At 38.2% G+C, this 19,220-nt stretch overlaps 1 protein-coding gene across 14 annotated transcripts in view; it reads right to left on the bottom strand.

The window, feature by feature from the left end:
* MAPK8IP3 (mitogen-activated protein kinase 8 interacting protein 3) overlaps positions 1 to 19,220 on the bottom strand; it is a 93,650-nt gene that overhangs the window by 12,524 nt on the left and 61,906 nt on the right. For 6 of the 14 annotated variants that reach the window (XM_074197177.1, XM_074197179.1, XM_074197182.1 and 3 more), the window contains 9 exons: positions 14,869 to 14,880; positions 11,552 to 11,609; positions 10,929 to 11,081; positions 9,888 to 9,969; positions 7,563 to 7,714; positions 5,080 to 5,136; positions 4,698 to 4,868; positions 3,475 to 3,601; positions 2,414 to 2,509 (listed from right to left, as the gene is read on the bottom strand). In XM_074197177.1, the coding sequence (XP_074053278.1) occupies positions 2,414 to 2,509; positions 3,475 to 3,601; positions 4,698 to 4,868; positions 5,080 to 5,136; positions 7,563 to 7,714; positions 9,888 to 9,969; positions 10,929 to 11,081; positions 11,552 to 11,609; positions 14,869 to 14,880 (908 nt within the window). The remainder of the gene's footprint in view (positions 1 to 2,413; positions 2,510 to 3,474; positions 3,602 to 4,697; positions 4,869 to 5,079; positions 5,137 to 7,562; positions 7,715 to 9,887; positions 9,970 to 10,928; positions 11,082 to 11,551; positions 11,610 to 14,868; positions 14,881 to 19,220) is intronic. The other 8 variants (XM_074197181.1, XM_074197185.1, XM_074197190.1 and 5 more) reach the window with 5 other exon arrangements.

The following is a 19,220-nucleotide window of genomic DNA, read 5'->3' as shown; positions in this document are numbered from 1 at the left end:
TTTTGCATATCCTTTGATCCAGCAACAACAACAACTACTACTACTACATCTAAATCCCAAAGAAAAAGACCCACATGTATTTATTCATTGCAGCTCTTTCTGTAGTGGCAAAGAACTGGAAATTGAGGAAATGGTTATCAATTAAGGAAGAGCTGAGCTGAACAAACTGTGGTATACGAATGTGATGGAAAACTATTGTTCTGTAAGAAACCACAAGCGGCCGGACTTCAGAAAAGCCTGGAAAGACATATATGACCTGATGCTACGTGAAATGAGCAGAAGAGAAGAACATTATATTCATTAACAGCAACATTGTGAGATGATCAGCTATGATGGACTTGTTCAATTCAGCAGTACAATAATCAAAGACAATTCTAATATACTTGTGATGGAAAATACTATCCTTATCTACAGAAGGAACTGTGGAGTTAAAATGCAAGCTAAAGCTTACCATTTTCAATTTTTAAAAATCATCTTATGTATTATGGTTTTTTCCCTAATTTTTTCCAATTTGATTTGATTCTTTTTTACATGCATAGCCTATATTAGATTTTTTCTTTCAGGAGGAGGGGGGAGGGAAAAAAATGTAAAATTCAAAATCTTGCAAAAAATGATCATTGAAAACCACTGTTGCATGTAGTTAGAAAAATAAACAAAATATTTTTAAAAATAAAATAAATATTAACTGAAGTGACCAGCCTGCTCATGTTTAAGATAATAAAGATAACAGCCTAAACTACATATCATATTTTAGTTTGTAAAGTGATATATATATATATTATCTCATTTGATTCTTATAACTACTTTATGAGGTAGTTATATAGTAATATTAATTAATAAAATTTTATTATTTATTATACATTATTTTATTAATTACATTTACACATTATATAAATATAAAAGATAATAATTTATTTAGTTAACTTAGTATTAATAAACTAATGATTAAGAATAATAAATAACATTAAATATCAATAATAATTATTAATAATATTGTTACAGATGAGGGAACTGAGGCTGAAGAAGGGTTAAGTGGCTTGCTCAGAGTTCTCCAGCTGCTAGTTTCTCTGATCTGATCTCAGGTTTTCCTGATGCTAACATTTGGCCTTCCTTAACTGGGATCACAGTCTGATGTGGTCTTAAACTTGTAACAGCTCCTGGTGCAGAGTCTAACTAACTCACACGACTAAATTAAACCCATTCTCCACCTTTGAATGTCCCACTAATATCAAACTTTTCATCTGAAGTCTCTCCAAAGATCCCAATTTGGATTTGCATTCACTGAAATGGACTTGGGAAAATAAAATGGGGTAAGATATTTCACAGCAAAAACAACTGACTTTCAAAAAAACAGTGAGGAGAAAAAAATTTAAGAATCATTGAACTAACTGAACACCATGACTGAAAAAAGAAACCAGATATTCTGTTTCAAGAAATATTAAAAGAAAACTTTCCAAATCTCTCAGAAGCAGAGGATAAGGTTGGAACTACAAAGAATCACCTCCAGAAAGAAATCTCAAAATGAAAAACTCCTGGGAATATCACAACCAGAATTCAGAGCTTCTAGGTCAAAGAAAAAATTCTGTAAGCAACCAGAAAGAAAAGCCCCGAGGAGTCATGGTTACGATCATAGATGATTTAGCAGCCAGAACTTATGAAGGAAATACCTACCCACCCATTCTCACTCCACACACACCCTCACACACATATATCACACTCCTGGGTCCAGAAATATAGTTCACTCAAAGAAACAGGGAGAAAAGGGGAAAAATGGGGAAGTGGAATTAAAAAGAGAGTAGATTGACAGGGATTATTTATAAGCAAAACAAATTCTAGGAATGTACAAAAATAGCTATGACTCTTAGATTTAGGCAAAGAATGGGATATTCATAAACTGGGGAATGAATAAACAAGCTATTGTATATAAATATGTGGTGGAACACTATTGTGCTGAACTCTTAGTGGTGTAATGACCAATCTGGACTGCAAAGGATTAATGAGGAAATATGCTACCTACCTCCTGATGGAGAGATGAAGGTCTCAGAATGTTGAATGAGCAAATATTTTTAAGGACATAGCTAATATTGGAAATCTGTTATGATTGTTTCATGTTTGCAATAGTATTAAGTGTCTGGGGCCAGATATGAATATTGGTTCTCCTGACTCCAGGGCCTGTACTGCACTTCGTCACTTAGCTGCCCCTAGGTATCTTTTTTCAGGTATGCTGTGAAAGGGATCCTTGCACAGGTCCAGTGTAAAACAGATAGTCTCTGAAGTAGTTTTTTTTTTTCCAACTCTCAGATTTTGCAATTTTGATTTTGGTGCTAAGGACATTAGGAAAAAGAAAAAATGATTCCAATAAAAAGGCTCTTATAGTCCTATTTCTTTCTTGTAGCTGAACTGGGTCACTTACTTTCATGGTAGGGTCTTTTTCTACTAGTGGGCGGCAGTATACAGGCACAGGAACATTCTTCATTCTGGTATCTTCTTGGCCTCCATTGGGACTCAGCTGGAAAAAAAAGATGGAGGTTATTTAGGAAGTGTGAAATCCCTCAATCTAGGACTGGACTACAGCATATCTTAGGATAATACATCTGATCTTTCTCTAAGATGTTAAGAAACATCTATACAATTGAGAAAGTGAAAAGAACTCATGTTGAGGGCCAAATACAAATGGATCTGGCCTGCAGCAAGGTAGGCCTGAGAGTAAGTTTTCCCATTGGCTCCCTTCCCTTGTGCTCTTTTCACTTTGTATTTCTCCTCTACTCTTTTTGTTTTCACCCCCAGGCTTCTCTCTCTAGCTATATCTATTTCCCAGGAGACTCAGAATCTGAGCTGATGTAACCATTTAAGATAATTGAACTGCAAAGTAAATACAAGCTATCATTATTGTGACCATCTCCTAGAGAAGGTCTAGGGTCAAATTATCATACGGCTTCCAACAGATGATGGGAAATAGTTACACAGTGTTGAAAGTCTAGACAGTGGAGAGAAAAGGAGGACCAGGGTTAGCCATGAACAATTTCAATGCCCCTACATGTAACATAGGTTTTCTTGATTTTCCCTATCTTCAGAGTTGAACAGATTAACTAGTAGCTGATTGCTTCTCTTGTATATTTATTCAGGCTAGTGCCAGTCAAATGACAAAGTATCTGTGGACCTGAAGGGAGCTCTGCCTCTGACATTTTCTCCCTTGAGCCAGATGTCTTTCAAGAGCTATCTCTGGGGCAGCTGGGTGGCACAGTGGATAGAGCACCGGCCCTGGAGTCAGGAGGACCTGAGTTCAAATCCGGCTTCAGGCACTTAATAATTACCTAGCTGTGTGGCCTTGGGCAAGCCACTTAACCACACTGCCTTGCAAAAAAATCCTAAAACCTTAAAAAAAAGCTATCTCTGGTTGGGGAGGTGTGATTCTCTGTAGTGGGCATAGGTTGTTATTTGTACAAAGTTGTGAATGGGGGTCAGGAGGATTACCTGCTTATACTTGGCAGGAAGGCTCCAGCCACAGGCCTGTAGCCGCCCATCATCATTGCGTACATGTTCTCGGACTTGTCGGTATTGTTCACGCTTCTGTTCCCTCCTGGCTGAGGATGTGCAGTCACTGAGAAGAGAAGTGACAATTGTACTCAATCTATGATTAGAAATAGAGGCAGAGGGTGGAGAAGTAAGTCTGAAGGAAAGAAACAAATTGGTCAGATACCAGTAATCAATGTGGAAATAAAATGCTCAGATTAATGAACTGGGAACAATTTGAGAGGAGAATAGGAGAAAGAATGACCAGATGCTTTGGTACTAACACAGTACTCTGTCTTGTGTCAAGGTACTGCTCTGGAAGAAAATCGATAGACAAAGATATTTGTTGAGATGAGAGCTTAAATGAATCTCATGTTGGAGATTTTTCTGAAATTCAATCAGGTAACAAAAATCCTACAACCACAAACAGGGAAGTATTCTCCCAATCAAATGCTGAGATTCAAGTGCTCTACTTTCTGATTAATTTCTATTGCCTGACTAGTTGTAATATATAAAGGGTCATCCAAGTCACAAAACAGGCATTTAATAAATGCTTGTCGAAAAAATGAATAAATGAATGAGTGCCACAGTACCCTAACCTTCTACAGACAGTTCTGTATTTCACTCTAAGATTACCAAATTTGAAATCATGTCCCCTAAAAGTTGGACCCTATATGGGGATGTGGTGGTAAATGTTTAATAATTGACTCTCTGGGGGAGGAAATGTATATATGATATATTTTTTTCAGCATAACCTGCATCATTAGCATTTTCTTTGTCTGTCTAGACAATCAACAAAACAATAAATCTATCAAGCTCTAGTTTCTAACAATTTACTCTATTACTTTATATTTTGGAATAGACTGTGTCTATACTTATATATGTACTTGTTGTCTTCCCCAAGGGCAGAGATTAATTCACTTTTGACTTTGAATTTCCAGGCACCTCCCAAGACCTGGCATAAAGCAGGTACTCAATGCTGACTGAGTGCTAGCAGATCTCTGGACTCAGAGTGTTCTTTAATGTCCTTACACCGTGCAGCTCCATAAAGATGTAGACAAATAATTGAGACACCAACATTCTTGGCATCAAAGAGAAAGAATGGACTATGGGAAACTCCTGCCTCCCTTGGTTGCTGTCTAGAAGAGAATAATGGAGGGGACACTGTCAAGAAATAAACTCACTCATCAGGGAAAAATTCCAAGGTGCGACTGCCAGCTGAGATCTGGCACATGGTATGGCTGCGACGCTGGCTGAACCCAGCTGTGGTGGGTGACTTGTAGTGGATGTTTACTGATGGATAGGACCTCTTGGCAGGAGGTGGGCTGGAGGAAGAGCTGAAGAGGCGGCTGAAACTACAGAGAGATTGGGGCAGGAGGGACAGAGCATAGAGGTAAATGTTAATATCAGAATCCATCATAAAACCCACTCCACATTCAATAACCCTTTCTCTACACTCAGAGAATTTACCCCAAGTGGCAACGAAGGCTTAAAACCTGGACTTTCTGACTGCCCTGAAGGCTCATTCCATGTAAACTGCCCTGTTTTGGGCTTCTAAGTACTCACAATTGCCAGATGGTTGATTTCTTCTTTTCCTGGACAGATGGGTGTTCTCGAGATGCTCTGTGGAAAGAAAAAGCCAAACTATTCTTCTTGGGCACTCACCAAAACTAAAAGAAGGCAATTCTATTTCTTCTACTAGCATCATTTTTGGCTATAAAAACCTAGTGCAGGATGAGGTGCAGGTATGTTTCAGAAGCCTATAACCTTCTGGAGAGTAGGAGCTATCCCTTTCCCTTTATTTTCTACCCTCTGCTTACTCCTGTTTCAAAGTTTAATTTAGAAATAAATATCCAAGGAATGGGAAAATCTTGGGGAAAAGGCAACACAGGTTGCTACCCAAACAATGGCACAATGTTTCCAAATACTGAAAACTTTGGAACACTCATAGCAGCTACAGGAAACTGTTTATTAATAATGTTTATTGATTGATTGACAGCAGGTGAAAAACTACAACTTAGGTTTCCAAACTTCAGACTAGTGTTCTTATTTTTTTTTTTTTAAGATTTTTGGCAAGGCAAATGGGGTTAAGTGGCTGGCCCAAGGCCACACAGCTAGGTAATTATTAAGTTTCTGAGACTGGATTTGAACCCAGGTACTCCTGACTCCAGGGCTGGTGCTTTATCCACTGCGCTACCTAGCCGCCCAAGTGTTCTTATTACACTGTGCTGTCTCCCCTGATAAAATCTGTACAGTGGTAGACATATAGGTAGGACATCAATGTTCATTTCTTGGCATGAAAGACTACCTTGGGGAAGATTTATATAAACTGATGCAGGGGGCAGCTAGGTAGCGCAGTGGATAAAGTGCCGGCCCTGGAGCTAGGAGGACCTGAGTTCAAATTTGGCCTCAGACACTTAAAAATTACTTAGCTGTGTGACCTTGGGCAAGCCACTAAAAAAATAAACTGTTTCAAAGCAAAGTGAGCAGAATTAAGAAAATATTGTATGATAATCAACCATGAAAGACTTAGCTACTTTGATCAATACAATGACCCACAACAATTCCATAGGACCCATGAAGAAAAGTTCTATCCATCTCTAGAGAAAGACAGGGCAGTGAGGTGGCACAGTGGATAGAATGCCAGGCCTGAAGTTAGGAGTTCAAATCTGATCTCAGACATTTATTAGTTGTGTGACTCTGGGCAAGTCACTTAGTCCTGTTTGCTTCAGTTTCCATCTGAGAAGGAAAGAAAATCCCAAATGGGGTCACGAAGAATCAGATACAACTGAAATGAACAACAACTATATAGAGAACTGACAGACTCTGAGTGCAGGGGGAATTGAAGCAGTTTTTTTCCCCCCTCTTTATTTTCCCCCTCCTTTAGCTATTGTGGAAATATATTTTGCATGGCTTCATTTGTATAATGGGTATTATATTTCTTGCCTTCTAAATAGTTGAGGGAGGAGATGAAAGGAGGGAAAGATTTTTGGAACTGAAAATAGAATTTTTTTAATTTTAAAAAAGAGAGAGAAACCAGGTAAAAAAGGACTCCAGGAACACATTTCTCCCTTTCCTCTTAATTGTCTATAAGGAAATAATAAAGAAAAAGTTATTAAGAGGCAACTCACTTATAAGGGAAATATTCCAGGGTATTATCTGACATCTTCCTCTTTACATAAGTGAGGTTTTGCCACTAAAATTTTTTCATGCAATGACTAAGATCTTCTTTAAACTGCTTCTGAGATAGGCACTAGGCCATTCAGTTTTTCCTTTCTTCTGTCTGCTGATACAGTGATTTAGACCTTGGGCTAGATGGCACAGTGGACAGAGCACCAGCCCTGGAGTTAAGAGGACCTGAGTTCAAATCTGGTCTCAGACACATAATTACCTAGCTGTGTGACATTGGGCAAGTCACTTAATTCCACTGTCCTATAAAAAAATAAATAAAAAGTAAGGAACCTACACTAAAGGTCTTGTCTCAGTATATTAGGCTTTTGGATCAACCAGTCCTAAGGAAAGGAACTCTCCCTTTTAGTGGAGGGCTCAAGGTAAGGAAGATTCCTCATTCAAATTTAGCCCAAACTGGAGAGAAATGAAGATAATTTGACAAGAAGTCAATGTGTGGTTCCAGTAAAGAGCCCCAGCCATGATCTTTCTAGGTTTCCAATCAACTTAACCTATTTTGAACTATAGGATGTGAGGGAAGGAAAGACAGAAGGTTTCCTTTATGTTTCAATTGTTACAAATTATTAGTAAGGGTTTCCTGAAGCCAAAGCATTTCACTAGGTACTAAGTGACAGCAGTAATAAAATAGGATGAAGTCTGTATCTTCCCAATGCTGAAGAAAACCATATGACACAATACAGAGATAGTCAATAAGCTCTGAGAATCTAGGATCTGTAATTATAGACTCCTTAAGATCAAAATGATCAAAGAAATATGGATGTGAGAAAGGGAGGAAGATGGAGAGCTACAGAAGGACAGATGAAGATCCAAAAGTCTTTGTGCTTTTCTGGATACCATAATTACTGTCCCATTAGCTTTACCTGATCATCTCTGTCCACCTAACAGCTTCCTGGAGTTCCATCAGTCTCTCCTTATACTGATTACGTTCCATAAGGACACGGGCCATCTCTACACGGGTGAAACGGCGACGCTGGGCAATGGGAATGTTGTCCTGCAGAGGGGAGGAGCACTGCTGTTCAGCCAATAAGAGAGGGAAGGGGTTGAAGTTAGTACAGAAATAACTAGGAGTTAATGAACACATTGTTAGTTTTTTCCTGGTAAATGCTATACTTTGGTTAGTTCTGTAGCTACTCTAGTCATTAGACCATTAGCCATAGTGCATAGGGTACAAAGTTAGATTGTCAGGGACAGCTTGGACCCAATGCATTTCTCCCATGGATCATCACCAAATGCAATGAGCTAATTCATGGGAGGGAGGAAGCCATTAAAAATAAGATTACCAGGAAGGAAAAGGGATAGGAATTCTGTCACTAGGTTATGGGAATTCCAGAAGCAAAGTTCATCTTTTCATCATCAAACTCTGGATCTTCCCCTAGGGGGAGTGGTGAAAGGAGACCAATGAAGTCTTTGCACAAAGGTTAGATGAAGATAGCATAGAGGGCATTCCTGCTCAATGTGAGTCAGACAGATGACCTTTGATGTCCCTTACAATATAAATTCTACGACACAAAATGGATATCTTTTCCTTCAAATCACTGCCTCACATTGTAAAAAGCATGAGTCTAAAAAGTTACAAGCAGAATATTAGTAGTTAAGTAGATATGAGAGAATAAGAAGGCATTTTAGGGAAAATTATAGATTTGGGTCTCTTAGGAGTTCATACAGAGTAGGTCCAAAGAGTTCATGTAGGGTTGTTAAGATGAAGGCAATAAACAGAAATAATACTACTCATTAATATGGACATAGGACAACATATCCTGCAATCTAATGAAGACTCCTCAAATTCTAGGGGAACTGGCTAGGAAGGAAAATATAGTCAATGAAAACAGATAATACACTAGCAGGGATCCTTAGCTATGTCTCCCACAGCTCAAGGTATATGTAGGCCCTCAACAATGTCTGATTTTGTTGTTGGATTGAGGTTTTCCAGTAATTCTGATGCCAAATGCTGTCTGGGATGGTTGCTCCCACCAGAAGATTTACAACTACCAGCTTGATTTCTCTGGGAGGAAACCTAAGACCCAATATGTAACTAGGATTGCTCTTTCTCACATAAACCTTTTCACAGAATTAGGAAAGGAAAGTGAAGCATACACATGAAGATCAATGAATGGTAGGGCCCAAAAAGTCCGAAGCCAAGAAGATTACACTTAACCAAAAAAAAAAAAAGAAAAAAAAAGTAATTGTCCAAACTGCATCTGGAATGAGCTTTCATGAACTTCAATTTTCCCTTCTCATTTTTAATTACTAGCCTGGGACAAACATTAGTGATGTAATTAACAATGAGAAGGCTAATCCCTCTTCCTATCCCTTGGTCCTCCTAGGCTGTACACACCTCTTAGCTTTCTTCTACATAGTTACTATTTTAGTCAGATCACCATTTTCCCCTTGTAGAAGGGAAAGTGTCTAAAGAAAGAGAGTGAGGTCAATTAATACTCAGTCTAGAAAAATGAGGTGAAGCTATTGCTTTTTAGGGTATAACCCTAAAAGTCTAAACAATTATTGACATATCTGCTTAATGGTTAGAAAATTTCCATTTGGGGTTTTAAGTATTGTCTCATGAAATCTGCCCTTTAAGTCTCTGGGCCATTTCACAGGGAAGAATTAAGTCCTCAACATTTAAGTTCTAATACTGAGAACAAACTCCTTAGTCAGGGATGAAAGAAATAAGGAGCTTCTAGGGTAGAGAAGGAGAACATTGCTAAGTGTTTTGGCAAACACAATACTTGGACAAAGAACATGTATATAACTGGCTCCAAGGACCATGAAATTACTGAGTGTGCCTACATCAATATTCTTGATAACTTAATAGTGTTTTTTACATATCTATCTATCTATCTATCTATCTATCTATCTATCTATCTATCTATCTGTCTGTCTGTCTATGTATAAACATATGTTACTTGTCAATGTGATTATCTTTCAGCACAACAGCTGTTCCTTGTAGCTGACCAGCTTTTGGGGGGTGGTAGGAAAGCCATATTTTGAGACATAATCAAAAATTAGGTCTTAGTTCTAGTCAGAAAGTCATTGCAGCATTCGGCAGGAGACTGAAGTATTCATGAGAACATTATAAAAGGAAGCAGGTGGGGAAATGAAGTGATTTAATGGAAAGATGAATGTATGGAGAAAACAAACATACCCATTACCACCCATTGCCCAGGCATTTTAATAATGAAATATACCAATTCTGTACAGAGATAGCTGCTTACATCCTCCACCTCTTCTTTGGGTTCACGTCGTGCAATGATGGCCTCAGACTTCACTCTGTAGAGAGAAAAGTCAAATACAGGTAGTTGATAAGTTTGGGACAATGATTTTTGAGGGGTTTGGTAGAGAAAAGGGATCCAAGAAGTACCTTTAGTCCCATTTCTCACTATTCATTGTATAAGGTCTTCCAGGAGACACTTTTGGGGTGGTGTGTGGGAATGGAGCTCAATTAGGAAAGAGAAACACAAAAGAATGCTATTTCTGTGGAAATGCTTGAGAGCAAGTCATAACCTAGACCTATATACCCCTCAAAATACCAACGAGTCTTTAAATCCTAGCAGAGAAAGAAAGAAAAAGACAACAAAGATCAACAACAATCTCAGGGAATCCTTTTTATCTTCTCTCAACTAAAAAAAGGGAGAATTGAAAAGAAAGAACTGAAAAATATATTTAAAAAAAAGAACTCAGGAATTAGAAACTTATAAAGAGAACTCTTCAGCCAGGCCCCAATTCAGTCCATTCCAATGTCTCTAGGTGGAATTTTGTCTTAGGAGTATAAGTCTTTGCTGAGACATGTTGAAAAGAAAGTGATCTCAGCAGAATGGAGATGAAAGAATATAGTTACAAGGGGTTTATGAGAAAATACAAGATCAATGGTAGTGGTAACTTAACTCATCTAAGGAAATAAAATAAAGGTTGGAAAGATCTGGGATATATAATGAAGATATATTGGAACAGACATGAAAGAAAACTGGTACAGTCAAGTCAACAAGAATTCAATGAGCACCTTCTATGTGTTCAGTAGGATTTTAGGTATGAGGAAGAGCAGAAGCAGTAAAAAGACCTGGGAAGTTAAGGAAAAGGAGGGCAAACTGACAACTATCCATTTTCCCTTTAAACAAACTCATAAAATAAAAGGGATTATCAGAGAAGTCAAGGTGGAAAAAAGGTTTCTGGTATTTCTTGTATTTTCAAACATTTCCTCCTAACCAGCTGATGATGTCTGTCATCCTCACCGCTTGAGTTCCTCTTCTAGCTCCTTGACTCTGGTCTCCATTTTGGCTTTGGCCTGCTTTGTGGCTTCCAGTTCTCCCTTCAGGACCTCCTGTTCTCCAGACAACTGATCCACCTTGGCAATCAGGTCATTCTTCACCACATTCAAAGCATTTCTTTAAAAAAGCAACAATATAAGGCAATCATGTGGGGCTATTTCTAGAGTATATAAAAAGCTTCATAGAGAGGCCAGTCAATTTTACAGTTAAGTACTTCATCAGCACCAGAGATCAAGTATATGAGTTAGAGACAGTGGCCAAGCTAAAAAACACCCTATGAAACTTGTATCTAAGCTACTTATTAAACAAAGACAAAAACAAGGAACAACACTGAATCCAGGAGTCCAGAGTTCTGGAAAGTCGGTTGAGTCTCAGTTTAAAATGGACAACTGTCTAGTTAGGAACAGAATATATCAACTATCCACCATTCCCAGGTGTCGGCAGCTGGCTACTTATGAGATGGGGCAGGATGGGGTTCAAATCAGGTATCCCAGGTCCTGGTGCGAGAATTACTGAAATAGTCTATTCAGAAAAGTGGGATTTAAGAAGGTGCATTAATTAAAACGGTGCACTAGATAGTCTCTTACTTGGTCTCCAGGAGTTGTGAATTCTCCAGCAACAGATTTCCCACTTCTTTGCCCATTCCTGAAACAAAAAAACAAAAAAGGAAGTTTCAACCATGCATAGCCATAACTATCTCAGTAGAAAAAAAGAGTATTTACTTGTTAGTTCCATTCCCAGTAGGCAGCCAATCTTTAGCTGCATTTACAATGTCCTTTAAAAAATATTCAGTCATCACCACTGGTGAGGAAGGATACTTGGAGCAAACTTCAGTAGAAATAGAAACTAAGATTCCCTTTTCCTGCTGGTCCTTCTGAAGTTTCCCCCCAATTCATTGTTTTAGGGATCAGATACATGGCTCTGCAAAGTTAACCACTCACTTTTCAGATGCCCCTTGCAGTGATTTTCCTAGGGATTCGTTGTTTGAATCTCTAATAAGAGCTATGTATATAGAACCTTTATGGAATGAGTAATTTCTCTTGGCCATGATCAGTTTTATCTGATCCCCACAGGTCCTCTGATCAGACAGCTCAAATTTCTGATGAGAGGTTCCAACTTTGGATGATGTGACAATACTTTTAAAATGAGAAGTGAGAGAATCCAAATAAAATCCTAAGGACTTCAGAAGGAGACTTTGAAGGGGAGGAAGCCAAAGTGCACTGGGAAGTAGAGAAAAATTCTTCTGGAAATGGAAAAACAGCATAGCATCCATCAGTCTGAATTTAAAGAAACTTTTATATTAGGACAAAAACTGCTGAATGTGGGATCAGGTACCAAAAAGAAATTAAACCTATGCCCCAATCCCACATTTTATAAGTTTATCCCTCATAGGAGATTTTTAAAAATTTTAATTTTTAATAAACAAGTACAAAAAAGTACCCAGGTCCCCAAAAGAATGAAGTTGGCACTATGGTGACAAGAGGATAGAGAGGACAACACAGCACTTAACAAAGAACCCTTCCCCAGGAGATGGGATGGACACGGGATGGCAAATGCAGCTCTCCAGACTGATTAGAAGCAGCCCAAATATGTAGGGGAGGGGGGGAATTAAGAAAAAGTGTAGCTGAATTTCAATGGACTGTCTTGACACTGTAGAGTGTATGTTCACCCCCAGACCAGAGGAAAAGGGGAAGACACAATGCTACAACAGTGCAGGGAACCATGGCCTCTTAGAGAGAGTCTCATAAAAGTAGATGGGGATGGCAAGAAGGGAGGAGAGTGAGCTCTCTCTCCCTCTGCATTATCCCTAGAAAAAGTAAGGGACTAGAGGTGGGGGCTGCTTGTGGTCTTCTCTACCACGTGGCATGAAAGACTCTTGAGTTCTTCAGGACCAGAGACAAAATCCTAATCCTGAAGGTATCTGACAGCAGCACAAAATCAATATACTAAAAACAATTCTGTAAGAAAGGACAGTGGCATAATCAAACTCAGACTGTATAGAAAAAAAATTAAAAACCTTATTTCAGTCTCAGTTCTTCTAGTCACCCCCCCACTTCTCTAACGCCATCCAAAAAAGAAAAAAGAAAAACATGAATAAAAAAACAATGTTTTGTTTTTGAGAGTCCCTGGTATCTCCAATCTGACCTCCTCTGCCATGAAAGTAATGGCATTGCCTCTGTCTTTGCAAAACAAAAGAGTAGGCCCTAGGCCACAGCAATAAATAATATTTAGCAAGTGCTTACAAGAACAGGACATTTTCCTGAGTTAGTGAAGAATCAGAGATCTTAAGAGCTGGTGTCCTCTTAGCAGGAGACTTGAAATGCCCTGCCTCATCCAGCCTCAGGCAAAGATGAAAGAATAGTATATAGTACAGAGTCCCCAGGAGATATGAAGGAGAGTCAGGGTGGGGAGCCTACAGAGACTGCCTCAGCCATTATGAAAATAAGGCAAAGGGGAGAGATAGTCTGGAGAGAAGGCTTCTCTGAATAGCCCACTCTAGGCATTCCAAGGAGAAAAACAGTACATTTCAAGCAGCAGAGCAGACAATGCACATGGGGAAAAGACCCCAAATCAAAGACATGGAGCCCAGACTGCAGACTATCTCCCCAAAGGCCCCACCATCACCACTATTACACCATTTCCATGCAAATCCAAACCACAAAACCCATGGAGCATGACAAGATGTTGGGTGAAGAGGAAAAGCCAGAAACTGGTAAAAACATACACTTAAATATGGCCTTTGCCTTACCAAAAAAATCATCCCGCACTATGAGAGCCGTCCCAATCCCATAGGAAGGAGTTGGGGAAACGGGAAGGAAGAAAGGGAAAGAAAGGAAGGAAGAAAAAACAAGCAGCCATTAAACATCCATCATAAATAGAAAACCAAACAGTGAGTCACAGTGCTCATGGGTTACTTCATTTTGGAAAAGGATCATAGAGGAGGGGATGGGAAGGAAAAGATGAAAAACAGGATGGGGGCAGGAGAGTATTAGATTCTTATCCTTGACATGTTAAAGTGCTAATTTTTGAGATTTAGAAAGAATTCAATACATTGTTCCCTTCTTCATGATATCAAAGACTACTACTCATATATGAAGCAGGGAAAAGTAAGAGGGCAAGTTAGAAATACATGGGTTACAACATATATAAAATAATGGATTAAAATATATATCAAAATTTCTGAGTTGCTTAGGCCATTTTTAGACAGAGAAACAAATTCTGAACTTGGGAGAGATGTACATGAAAAAGTTGAAGCTAACTGTTAGCATTCTTTAGCCACAGAGTTTGGAAGCCCAGGATTTTCTTTATAGGAAGGCAAGGAAAATGGCATCTTCTTCCAACAAAGCAAAGAATCTGGACTGTAGCAAAAAGGTAGGCAGTAAGAGCACCTTTTGTTTTATTTGGGAAGAAGGACTCCTAAAAAAGTCCAGGTCAGTAACCAATTACAAAAAATCACAGCCAGGGCCTGTGATCCTCCTGAATTTATCACAGGGTGTTTGCCTTCTAAGTTCCCTAATCTAAGATGAGAGAGGAGGAAAATAGGTGAACTCTGGGTAAGTTTAATGGACCTGAAGTAAAATAAAACTTATTCTATTACCTCAATAGATTACTGATCTAAATAGGGAATTTCTCTCTTAATAGGAGAGACATAATTAGCACAGCAGATCTAGTTAAACATAAGGAATAGTACCAATGGAACTGGGAGAGCAATCCAAGAAAGCTTACTAAGTTATAGGTGGGTGAGTAAAAAGCAAAGAGGTGGCACAAAGGCCCCAAAGTCAACAGGAATTTGTAAACAGCAGGGGAGTATCACATGTGTATACCATATCATTCCATCTGAATTCAACAAGTGGGAAAAAGGAACCCAAAATAAATAAGGACACTGAACAGGAGAGATACACACCTGAGAACTCCCCTATGGGCCATGTCCAGCGAAGCACAGAGAGACAAGGGGAAAAGGAAGTGACAAAAAGGTCAATCGGTGACTGAAATCAACAAAATAAAAAGTTTTTATTAAAGAAAAATTAACAATGACTCAGCCATTTCAATGGTAAAGGATATGAAGAGTAAGGAAAAGGATTGTCTGGTCTATCTTGGTGGCATAAGGCTACCCAGGAGCAGAAATACAAAGGTAAAGGTCTCAAAGGGAAATTAAGAAATGAATGACTCTAGTAACCCAGAGAGTAGATTTTTAAATACCACCAGGGGAAATGAGTTATTCAGTTTCCCTACTCCATTTTATTCTGCTTCCACTTTCCTCTGATTTCTTCGGACCAAGGTCTGAAGGGAGTGTACAAAGTGGTTTCATGGGAAAAATAAATCTGTCCTCTCAATGACCTATGAAAAGCTCTGGGATATATGTTTTTTTTTTTTCACATAGCACTGCCAAGGTCTGGAACCTACTAAAATGTTTAGAAGTAGCATAATATGGTAGAAAGAGGACTTTCTCTACAATCAGAGCACCTGAGCATCCAAATGCTGTCTGTCATTTGTCTGATCTTGGGCAAGGTACTACACCTCTATCAGCCTCAATTTCCTTATTTGTAAATGAGATTTGGATTAGATGGTTGCTAAAGTCTCTTCAAACCCTAGATCTATGATCTTTATAAGAATGAGAAATCAATAACTTACCAATAATATTTGTTAGTCCACTTCTTCATTTGAAATACAAAGAATCCAAGAAATATAAACAATTTGAAATAAATGGAAGAGAAAATCCTACCCCACATTTGTCCCCCAATTCTAAATAAAGACAAGGAAGGCACTAGTTGGGAGGTTTGGAGGTGTGGTGTGGTGTAAGTACTTATTTAAGAGGAAGAATAAGAAGAATCCTAGAGTTTTAGGCCTAGAAGGAATCTTAGAGACCATCTGATCCAAACTTCAGAGTAGTACTTCCCTATAGGGAAGAGAGAAGTTTGGAGTTACTGCTTATACTTTTTCTCTGCTGAATTAGACTCAAAAGAAATGGGAAAATGTAAAGATCTTTTGCATCTTCCCACAGTAGAAAGAGAAAAGTCAATTCTGTGGGAGGGCTTAATTAATACAGGCTTTCCTGCAAAAATGTTACTCTCCTTTGTAGGAGTCATGTCTTAGACAAAGGTCTTGCTTTTTTGTCTCCTACTGCATTGACAACTAAAAATTAAACGAAAGGCTATCTAACTTTAAATATCAAAGTAGGTACAAACAAAGCAATTCTCATTTTTCATATTAAGGATTCAGGAGAGGAGGAAAAATAAAAATGAAATTCAAGTCTGGAGAAGACATTTTTTTTTCATCTTGTACTTACTGAACACCTAGCTGGGCTCACAGAACATGGTGCTGGGTATTATGAAGGGATACAAGAAACAGAGAAGCCAAGGATAGCACACATTTAATTGGTAAATTATACTATATGGACAATAAACAAGTTTGGGGGAGATGGAAGAGACCAGTTTCACAGTGGAGTCTTAAAATGAAGTCTCAGGTGATCCATGATTTCCCCCTTCCTAGGATGTCTGTCCTTTGATTCTGCCTACTCAATTCCTGCTCATTCTTCAAAGTTTAGCTCAAATGGCAGTTTTTCCATGAAGTAGTTCTGATTCCTCCAATCATCAGTCATTTCATCCTTTCCTGAGCTACTACTGTGTTCACAGCACTTTGTATCTCTCTGATTATCTCATTTAATAGCATATCAGAAAAGGTAATACTTTGGAAGAATGTCAATCTGTTCTAAATAGGCAAGTGACAGTCAAGAGATTGGAATAAGTAATGTATGTACGTCTAAGAAACTAAAAGATCTCGCATCTTGTATTTTTGCTTTATTAAGAAATATAATAAAAGTGCTTCACCAGCATCTGATTGCCCTAGTCTATGTTCATTCTCCTTAATTCCCAGAATTCTTTCTCTTCCTTACTCCATGGTCATAAGTTGTTCTGAAAGAGCAGTTTGGGGTCTTTCATTAATCTATCTATCCAGCCCTAGACTGAAGAAAGGAGGTGTGTGATTCAGAGGGATTTTCACTGAAAAAAAAAAACAGTGCCTAGGGAAGATATGCCCATTTCAAATATCTCTAACAATGAAATTTTATGGACCTAAAGTAAATATAAGAAACCTAAGAATATTTTGCATGGATATGTTTTATCTTCCCACCTAAGTTATAAGCCCATTATGAATAGAAACCATCTTCTTTCTTTTCTGTCTCTCCATAGCACTGCACATAATTCTGTAGAGAGTAGGCAGCTGTAATGGATAAGACCAAGAACTGGGGAGGCTAGGTGGCACAGTGGATAGAGCACGGCCCTGGAGTCAGGAGTAAGTAAGTTCAAATCTGGTCTCAAACATTAAATAATTACCTAGCTATGTGGCCTTGGGCAAGCCACTTAACCCCATTGCCTAGCAAAAACCTAAAAAAAAAAACCCTTAAAAAAAAAGAACTGATTAGCTGCTTTGTAGCTGAATCTCTAGTAACTATAGAAGGAACCTAATTAATTGCTGATTAATTGATTCCAGACTTTAAGTCTCATATTGAAGGATTAATGTGCTCTGGAGAGATAAACTTAGGTCTATAAATTTTTAACAATGATTAAGCATTTATTAAAATTAAAGTGAGGCTTCCCCCCTTTATCTTCACCCAAACTCACTATCTTCCCCCCCAAACTTCCTGTTTTTTAAAAAATCAGATAAAATTATCCTTCCAATATCTCAGGTTCACAATCCTAGCACAATCCTGGACTACTTCTCCTCATCTTGTCAACCCTTCCTCTCTATTCATCCAGCTACCACCACAGTTCAGTTCTGAATCACATAACAGCATACTAATTGGTCTCCCTACTTCAAGTCATTTAACACTCCAGTTCATTCTATACACTGTTACCAAAGTAAATTTTCTTCCTAAACAGAGAAGTGATCATATAACTCCAATTTAACCAACCCCACAGGCCTCTGATAGCCTCTGGGATCAAATATGTCTTCTGTTAAGCTTTTTAAAATACCATAAAAACCTGGTCCTAACCTCTTATCTGTGTGTCTTTGCCACCCTGTCTTCCATGCCTAGAATAAACTTTCTCTGTGAGGAATCAATGTCTACTAAGATTCTCCAGGCCATGCAGACTCAGAAACTTTTTGAAAACAATTACAAAACACTTCTCACACAAATAAAATCAGATTTAAATAACTGGGCAAACATCAACTGTTCATGGACAGGTCAAGGAAATATAATAAAAATGACAATTTTACCAAAAATAAACTACCTGTTAGTGGCTCTGCCAATCAAAATTCCAAAAAATTACTTTAATGAGTTAGAAAAAGTTGTAAGTAAGGGGTGGCTAGGTGACGTAGTGGATAAAGCACCGGCCCTGGAGTCAGGAATGCCTGGGTTCAAATTGGGTCTCAGACAATAATTACCTAGCTGTGTGACCTTGGGCAAGCCACTTAACCCCGTTTGCCTTACAAAAAAAAAAAAAGAAAAAGTTCTAAGTAAATTTATAAGGAGAAATAAAAAGTCAAGAATTTCCAGGGATTCAATGAAAAAAAGTGCAAAAGGTGGCAGCTTGGCCCCACCAGATCTAAAATTATATTATAAAGCATCATTCATCAAAACTGTCTGGTATTGGCTAAGAAATAGAGTGGTGAATCAGTGGAATAGACTAGGTGCAACAGTAGGAAATGATTATAGTAATCTGCTGTTTGATAAACTCAAAGAGTCCAGCTATTGGGAAAAAACTCTCACTTCGATAAAAACTGATGGGAAAATTGGAAGTTAGTATGGCAGAAACTTGGATTAGACCAACACCGCACACCCTATAACCAAGAATAGATCCAAATGGATACAGGATTTAGATATGAAAAACAATATTATAAGCAAACTAGAAGATCAAGGAATAGTTTACCTGTCAGATCTATGGAAAGGGAAGCAGTTTATGATCAAGAAAGAGATAGACAACATCACTAAAAACAAACTAAATGATTTTGATTACATTAAATTAAAAAGCTTTTGTACAAAGCTATTGTAACCAAGGTCAAAAGAAATTAAGTAAATTGGGAAACAATCTTTACAACTAATGTTTCTGACAAAGGACTCATTTATAAAATATACAGAGAACTGAGTGAAATTTTAAAAAAAACAACAAGCCATTCCCCAATTGACAAATGGTCAAAGGATATGCAAAGGAAATTTACACATGAGGAAATCAAAACGATTAAGTCATATGAAAAACTGATCTAAATAGTTACTTAATAGAGAAATGTAAATTAAAGCATCTCTGAGGTACCCCTTCA

Source organism: Macrotis lagotis, chromosome 8, assembly GCF_037893015.1.
Source record: "Macrotis lagotis isolate mMagLag1 chromosome 8, bilby.v1.9.chrom.fasta, whole genome shotgun sequence".
Classification (NCBI taxonomy): domain Eukaryota; kingdom Metazoa; phylum Chordata; class Mammalia; order Peramelemorphia; family Peramelidae; genus Macrotis; species Macrotis lagotis.
This window is presented reverse-complemented; position numbering and strand designations above follow the sequence as displayed.